This window comes from Hyaena hyaena, unplaced genomic scaffold (genome assembly GCF_003009895.1).
Source record: "Hyaena hyaena isolate Hyena2069 unplaced genomic scaffold, ASM300989v1 scaffold_0, whole genome shotgun sequence".
Classification (NCBI taxonomy): Eukaryota; Metazoa; Chordata; class Mammalia; order Carnivora; family Hyaenidae; genus Hyaena; species Hyaena hyaena.
The window spans coordinates 3,330,869-3,339,105 of record NW_024080632.1 but is presented as its reverse complement, the minus strand read 5'-3'; the positions used below and the strand labels follow the sequence as shown (position 1 = coordinate 3,339,105).

Here is an 8,237-nt window from a genome sequence, read left to right as displayed (position 1 = left end):
GGTTGTTCTTTTGAAGGGGGCGTGTAAGGCCAGGAGGAGGGCGGGGCTAAGAATGCACCCTAGATTGCGCAGCCTGGAAATCGGAATGGGTGGGATTTAGGGTGGGGCGACTTCCTATTTCGATTCTAAAGCAGTCTTGGCCTCCTCCGGCCGCCGTAAAAGGGGTTGGGCTTGTGTTCTCCCGCCAATTTAAACCCGTGGGCTAGACCCTGAAGAAATTAGGTACAGTTGTTGGGGGGCAAGAAGCAGGGCGCTAAGTTTGAGTGTTCCTCTTTAGTTTCTCCAGTTGCAGGTGAGGAGGGGGAAACGCGCTGCTCTGGAGACTTGGGGGTGGGTTCAAGTCGAAGTAATACCGGTCTCATCTCACTTCGCGGTGTTTTTCCCTCAAGACGCTGGCGGGAGAGAATTTGAAGTCGGTACTTGCTGGTCCGTTGTCCAGCTCCGAGCAGTTACGCATGGGGGCCTAACTGGCACTTTTAATTTCGTTTAATTTGCTAACCGGTTCTCCGCCCAGAGTGACCTCAAATCGTTAATGGAATCATGTCACTCGTCTGCTTATTATCTTTTACCTTGTGGCACCGAGCATAAAACCCCAATCTTGAAGTCGAGGATTGGTTAGCTCCGGCACTATTTCGTTTTTGCTGTGCTCTCTGACAGCTGCCCCAAACTCATTCCGGCCTCTGAGCCTGTGCACTGCGTCACTTTTCCTTCCGAGCTCTGCGTAATTGGCTTCTTGCTCTTGGGATCGAGCTCTGATGTCATCTCTTTACCCAGCAGGTTCTTCTTATGTGACGCCCTCCCCCACCCCCCTGCGCGTTGTTTGTAATTGTGCATTTATTTATTTAGTAGGGCGGCAGTATAACAGTTAATAGGCGTGGATTTGAGTCTCGTTTAATTACATCTTCTCGCTTTAGGTGACCTTGGCCATTTATTTAATCTCTGGCTCGCCCCTCTCTGCTGTAAAATGAGTTGTGAAGATTAAATGAGTAAAGAAAGCACTCAAAACTGCCCTGCATACTTATTTAATACGTGTTAACTCTTTTATTTGTTCTTCCTACACGAATATAAACTTCATAATGATAAAGGCCTTTTCTTTCTCCCTGGCTGTATTCGGGCTCCTAGAACAGTGCCTGACACAAAGTACCCGTCAATAAGCCTTTGTTGAATGACAAATGTGACGGCCCTGGAAAGTTGATAATATGTCTTTTTTTTCAGATGTGGGTCACAGAAACCCATAAAAGTATTCACTCCAACTTGTCCCTCCTGTCTTAAATCTCTTCTGAAGTCCCACCCGAACACCAGCCACTGAAACTATTGTCTGTTCTCACATGCCTTGTTTCTGTACCCAGCTTACTCTCTGTAAGAACTCTGCCTGTATTTAAAAACCTCCTGTGACTGTAGCCTAAATAGGACCTGCTTCCACCAATGAAAATAATACATTATCTAACACAAAAGATTGAGTGCCTGGCAGGAACCAAGCCTTATTCTGCGAATATTTAAAACCCCTAACAACCTTCAGAGATAGGTACAACTATGTCCCTATTACAGAGAATTGAGGAACAGAAAGATTTAAGTGGCTTGCTCAAGGATGACTGTTGTAAATATGAAAGAGCACAAAGTCAACAATCATTCCTTCCCTGTGCTGTACATTCCATGAATTTTACAACATATTTCTGCTAGCACTCATCCAAAGAATTGTAATTATTTGGTTGCTGCTCCCTACCTGCAATTGATCCAGGGATCGTTTTTCATCTTAGTATTTTACTCCCACGCGCCATACATACAATGGGTTATATGAGTCTTTGCTGATGAGATGTTCAAGTGACTCTCCTGGGATTATATGTGTACTCTGGTGCAGTCAGAAACCTGACCCAATTTTTCCCTTTTTCCCTTATCATTTTCATTTACTGTACATTACTGGAAACATTATAATGGACTTTTTTAAAACTTCATCTGGAACCTTACCTATCTTTGGATATCCCAGATTGTCTGACTTCAGAGCTTCCTCTATTCATTGCTGTCCTGCTAAAAGGTTTATTTCAGATGAAAACTTGTTATCGTTTCAAGCTAAGCACCCAAAATCCTGGAAGCTCTAGGATACATTGCTGAGATCAGATTTGTTTATGTTGCTAAACCGACACATTGTTCTCTGATGATAATCATAGCGCTAATTCCATTTATCTTATTGCTCCAAAGTATCTAGTGACTGCAGAAATAACACAAAGAAAAGTTTTCGGGGGCGCCTGGGTGGCTTAGTCGGTTAAGCGTCCGACTTTTGCTTGGGTCATGATCTCACGGATCGTGGGTTTGAGCCCCGCGTCGGGCTCTGTGCTGACTGCCAGTTCAGAGCCTGGAGCCTGTTTCAGTCTGTCACTCCCTCTCTCTCTGACCCTCCCCTGCTCACGCTGTCTCTCTCTCTCTCTCTCCTAAAAATAAAACATTTTAAAAAATAAAAATAAAAAAAAAACAAAGAAAAGTTTTTGTTGGATTGATACATATATGAATCTGTGTATACAAAGATGTATATAGGTATCTATATATTCTTTTTGTTAAAATTTTTTGTTTCCCAAGAACTCTAGTCTATGCAACAATATAATTTGTTTTCTATTTTACATATTGTCACAGAGAAAGTAGTGGTTCCTGACTCGAAGATAATCTCGGAAACATGTGGAGTGATATTGAGTTGCTGACAAATGATGATACAGGAAGCGGGTACCTAGGTGTTGGTTCAAGAAAAGAACATGGAACTGCTTTATATCAAGTAGATTTGCTAGCGAAAATCTCTTCTGAAAAGGTAATGATTATGATGCTGTTTTCATTTACAACATTTTTGCTCAGTGCTTCGTAAGCCTAGTAGCCACATGGTAAATGTTCTGTAAACGTACATAGCACTTTCTCAGGGAATCAAGGTTCAGTCTCACATTATTGGAAATTTCCATCTGAATTCTCTCTCCATTGTCTTAAGATCACTATTTCCAAAACTGAACATTTCGTATCTCTTCTTGACATTTGGACATATGGAATATGTATAAAGTGATACAAAGAATACCCACCACCAACTCAGGAAATAACACATTACCAGCAGAGTTGAAGCCCCTAGGGTCTTTTCCTTTTCCCATGCTCCCCTGTACTCCAGCCCTGAGTTAAGCACACTGCTGAGGTTATTTATCCTTTTCATACATTTCTTTCTACATTTTAATTTTCTTCTTTTATTTATTTATTTATTTTTAAGTTTATTATTTGTATTTGCAAGTGAGGGAGGGGGAGAGAAAGAGGGAGAAAGAGAGAATCCCAAGCAGGCTGTGCACTGACACTGCATAACTTGATGCAGGGTTTGAACCACGAAATGTGAGATCATGACCTGAGCTGAAGTCGGACACTTAACCCACTGGGCCACCAAAGTGCCCCTTTCTTCTTTTAATAATAATGCTACCATTCTCAATCCATGCTTGAAACCTTTTTGTTTGAATCCTATAGAAAATAATAGTTTTTTATCTTAGATTTTCATTTTCAGTAACTTCTGATAAAGTATTTCTTGTAAACAAAGGGGGTTTTTTGTAGAGAAAGTACATCTGATTTTTTTCTCATAGTATTATAGCCCAAGTTTCCTCCACTTTTCTTAAGTCAATGTAATATTTCATTCTCTAATTAAGAAATAAGTTTTAAATGAAACGAAGAAGAGACAAATTATTAGAAGAGTTGTATCTTTTAGGGCTTTAAAGACAGAGCCTCTTCTGTGGACCTTATTCATAAGCAGAGGGTATACTTCCTAACTCATTCTATAATCCTAGCATTATCTTAATATCCAAACAAGACAAAGATGTCACAAGAAAACTACAAACCAATATTTCTCAACAGAAATGAAAAAATTCTCAACAAAATATTATCAAATTGAATTAAACAATATATAAAATGAGTTATATACTATGACCAAATAGAATTTATCCCATGTATGCATGGTTGCTTAAACATTCACAAATCAATTAATGTTTAGGTGATGGATGTAGTAAATACTACCTTATTTTGGTAATCATTTCATGATATGTATCTACATTAAATCATCACACTGTACACCTTAAAGTTACACAATGTTATTTGCAAATTATATCTCATTAAGCTGAAAAAAAAATCAGTGTAATCCTTCACGTCAACAGACTAAAGAAGAAAAATCACATAATCTTTTTTTTAAAAAAAGCATTAAAAAAATAACATTTATGATAAAAATTCTCAAAAATAGGAATAGGGAAGCTTACTCAGTTTGATAACAAATATCTGTAAAAATCTTATAGCTAACATCATACTTAAGGTAAGAAGCTAGAAACTTACCCAGGTAGATCAGACCAAGGCAAGGATATTCCTCTCACTACTGCTTTCCAGCATCATACTAGAAGCCTCAGCTAATTCAACAAGACAAGTAAAAGAAGAGGCATACAGGAAGAAAGAAATAAAGCTGTCTTCATTAATATATGATTTGATTTTCTATGTAGAAAATTTGAAAAAACTCCTGAAACTAAAAAGCAATTATGCGGTGCCTCAGTGGCTCAGTCAGTTAAGCATCCAACTTTGGCTTAGGTCACAATATCTTGGTTTGTGGGTTCCAGCCCCATGTTGGGCTCTGTGCTGACAGCTCAGAGAGCCTGGAGCCTGCTTTGGATTCTGCGTCTCCCTCTCAACCACTCCCTCCTGGTGCGTGGGCACACATGCATTTTTTTCTCTCTCTCTCTCAAAAAATAAACATTAAAAAAAAAAAAAAACCATCATGGAATACTGCACACCTATCAGAATGGCCAATGTCGACAACACTGACGATACCCAATGATGACGAGGTTATGGGGCAACAGGAACTCTCATTCCGTGCTGGTGGAAATGCAAAATGGTGCAGCCGCTTTGGAAAACTTGGGCGCAGTTTCTCACAAAACAAAATTATTCTCATACCATACAATCCAGCAGTTGCACTCCATGGTATTTACCCAAAGGAGTTGAAACTTGTATCTATACAAAACCTGCACATGGTTGTTTATAGCAGCTTGATTTAAAATTTTTTAATGTTTTTTACTTATTTCTGGGAGAGAGAGAACATGAGCAGGGGAGGGTCAGAGAGAGAGGGAGACACAGAATCTGCAACCGGCCCTAGGCTCTGAGCTAGCTGTCAGCACAGAGCCCGATGTGGGGCTCAAACCCGTGAACAACATGATTCAGTCAGATCATGACCTGAGCGGAAGTTGGATGCTTAACCACCTGAGCCACCCAGGTGCTCCATATAGCAGCTTGATTTAAAATTGACAAAACTTGGAATCAACCAAGATATCCTTCAGTAGATGAATAGATAAACTGGCACATCCAGACCATGAATTCTTATTCAGCACGGAAAAGAAATGAGCTATAAAGCCATAGAAAGACACAGAGGAAACTTAAGTATCCATTATTAAGTGAAAGAAGTCAGTCTGAAAGCTACATGCTATATGATTCCAATGATATGTTATGGAAAAGGTAAAACTATGGACACAGTGATGAGATCAGTAGTTATCAGGGGTTAGAGGTTGAGGGGAGGAGGGATGAACAGGCATAGCACAGGATTTTTTAGGGCACTGAAAATACTCTGTGTAGTATAATAAAACAAATTACACATTTGTTTCCACCCACAGAGTGTACAGAAGGAAGCGTGGGTTATAATGTATACTATAGATTCTGGGTGATGATGTGTCAATGTAGGTTTATCAGTTGTAACCAATGTACCATCTGGTGGGAGATGTTGATAATGGAGGAAGCTGTGCATATGTGGAATTCTCTGTACCTTCCTCTCAATTGCCTTGTGAACCTAAAACTACTCTTAAAAAATAAAGAGGAGGAGGAAGAGCTATCCAAGCAGAGAGAACTGTATGGGTATGTCTCAGGAAGGTATAGCACAGTTCCTTCTTTCCAGTGCTTTGGGGTAACCTCTCACTATCAGAAGAAGCAAGTTAAGAGTATTAAGAGGCATCAGAATGTGGTGGCATTTTCACGAATTTCACCTGGTGGAGAAGGTGACTATTGAAACAGGTACAAAATGAACTGATTAGATGAAAACCCAGCCAGGGAAGAGTAAGAACAGTTAACACTGATTGAGCATATATTAAATGCAGGGCTGTCTTCTAAGCCTTTACACGAATTCATTCATTTAATGCTCATGCAAGCCAGTGTGTAGGTACAGGAGAGTCCGTCGAGGCATTTGCCCAAGATTACTTAGCTAGTGACAGCATTGTCAACCACTAAGCTGTCCACCTACTTCCAGATACATTTGCGTGCCAAGCTCCAATTACCAGAGGCTGAAATTTGGAGACTCCTATTTGGATTGCATAGTAATTTTTATTTTTATTTATTTATTTAAATGTTTATTTTTTGAGAGAGAAAGAGAGTGTGAGCAGGGGCGGGGCAGAGAGAGGGAGACACAGAATTTGAAGCAGGCTCCAGGCGCTGCACTGTCAGCATAGAGCCTGGTGCGGGGCTCGAACTCATGAGCCATGAGATCATGACCTGAGCTGAAGTTAGATGCTTAACTGACTGAGCCACCCAGGCGCCCCAGTAATTTTTAAAATATTGACTTGGCTGTCAGTATTTAAAACTCAGAACATTTTGCATAAAGATCCAATTTTCTTGATAAATTAGGTGTGGCCGTGCCAGGGTCGCATTTCCTCCGGGCTTTAATCTGGCTGGTTCTGCTCTCTTTATTGTTGTCTTTGGGAGTGTGAGTCCTCCCTTTTGCGTCCTTCCTGCTGCCCCCTGGCCGTCATATCCCAGACCCTGAGACCTTGTGCCAGTCATGGCTTGTTCGTTTATTTTCATGCCTACTGGCTCCTAGAGACATAAGATCCACCCTTAGGAAACAAAGACTTGCTCATGAGAATCCCTTGCCCTTTCCTAGCAATCCTGGACTGTTTCGTTTTGTTTTGTTTTTTTATTTTTTTTTTAATGTTTTATTTATTTCTAGGAGAGAGAGAGAGACAGCATGAGCAGGGGAGGGTCAGAGAGAGAGGGAGTGACAGACTCTGAAACAGGCTCCAGGCTCTGAGCTGGCAGTCAGCACAGAGCCCGACGCGGGGCTTGAACCCACGAACCGCGAGATCATGACCTAAGCGAAAGTCGGATGCTTAACCGACTAAGCCACCCAGGCGCCCCTCCTGGACTGTTTCTTTATTTTGGACTCTGAATGGATTAATGATATACCATAGAAAGAAAATCTTGACTAATTAAATATATGGACTTAAAAAAAAAAGGCTTGTCAAGTGTTAAATGTAGGTGCTTGGGAGTATGATGATACTCTTGGTAAGCATGGTTAAACTGTATAAAAACATTTTATTTTAGTCACGCTTTTCCCTCCCACAGGCCTCGTTAAATCCAAAGATACAAGCATGCAGCTTAAGTAATGGGTTTGTTATTGTAGTGGACCAATCAGTGATACTGCTTGACAGTGTTTGTAGATTGCTTCAACTGCATCTTATATTTGGTAAGTCTAATGTAATGAAATAAAATAAATTGGAAGTCAGATATAGCTTGCTACCAATTTCTACTGCATTGCCTTTTCTTTACTCCGTTATTTCTAAGATTGAAATTAGACTATTTCAAGAAATTAATCTTGAGTGCCTTTTTGTACAAAGAGTACTAGATGCAAGAGATCCTGAGATCAGCCCTTTTCCCAGTAAATCTAAAGGGTACGTGTAAAGCAACAATTGACTTTAGTTGCCAGGTTTTTAATTTTTTAATTTTTATTTATTTTTATTTATTTCTAGGAGAGAGAGAGAGACAGCGTGAGCAGGGGAGGGTCAGAGAGAGAGGGAGTCACAGACTGAAACAGGCTCCAGGCTTTGAGCTAGCAGTCAGCACAGAGCCCGACGCAGGGCTCAAACCCACGAACCGCGAGATCATGACCTAAGCGAAAGTCGGACGCTCAACCAACTAAGCCACCCAGGCGCCCCTAGTTGCCAGGTTTTTAAAATTAGAATTAACTGTAAAAAACCAGTTGAGCCCAATTGTGTTCAAGTTCCTGAATCCTGTACATAATTTCAGTATCAACAGGTATTTGAATACTTTTAGAATATATATAGCCCCATAAAAAGTTTTTAAATTACTTCTGAATTAATTCTTCATTGAGTTCAAAGACTTAAAGTATATGCAATACTTTAGAATAAATTAAGGGACAAGTCAGTGATTGTGCTGGAATATAGGTAAAAACGTTGTGAATGCTTTTTCTGAAATTCTGA

At 40.2% G+C, this 8,237-nt stretch overlaps 1 protein-coding gene across 1 annotated transcript in view; it reads left to right on the top strand.

Annotated features, from left to right (window-relative positions):
• Nucleotides 1–211: 211 nt before the first annotated feature.
• KNTC1 (kinetochore associated 1) overlaps nt 212–8,237 on the top strand; it is a 75,349-nt gene continuing 67,323 nt past the window's right edge. Inside the window, exons 1-3 of the mRNA XM_039228412.1 lie at nt 212–292; nt 2,626–2,794; nt 7,363–7,483. Of these exons, the coding sequence (XP_039084343.1) occupies nt 2,666–2,794; nt 7,363–7,483 (250 nt within the window). The 5' untranslated portion in view covers nt 212–292; nt 2,626–2,665. The remainder of the gene's footprint in view (nt 293–2,625; nt 2,795–7,362; nt 7,484–8,237) is intronic.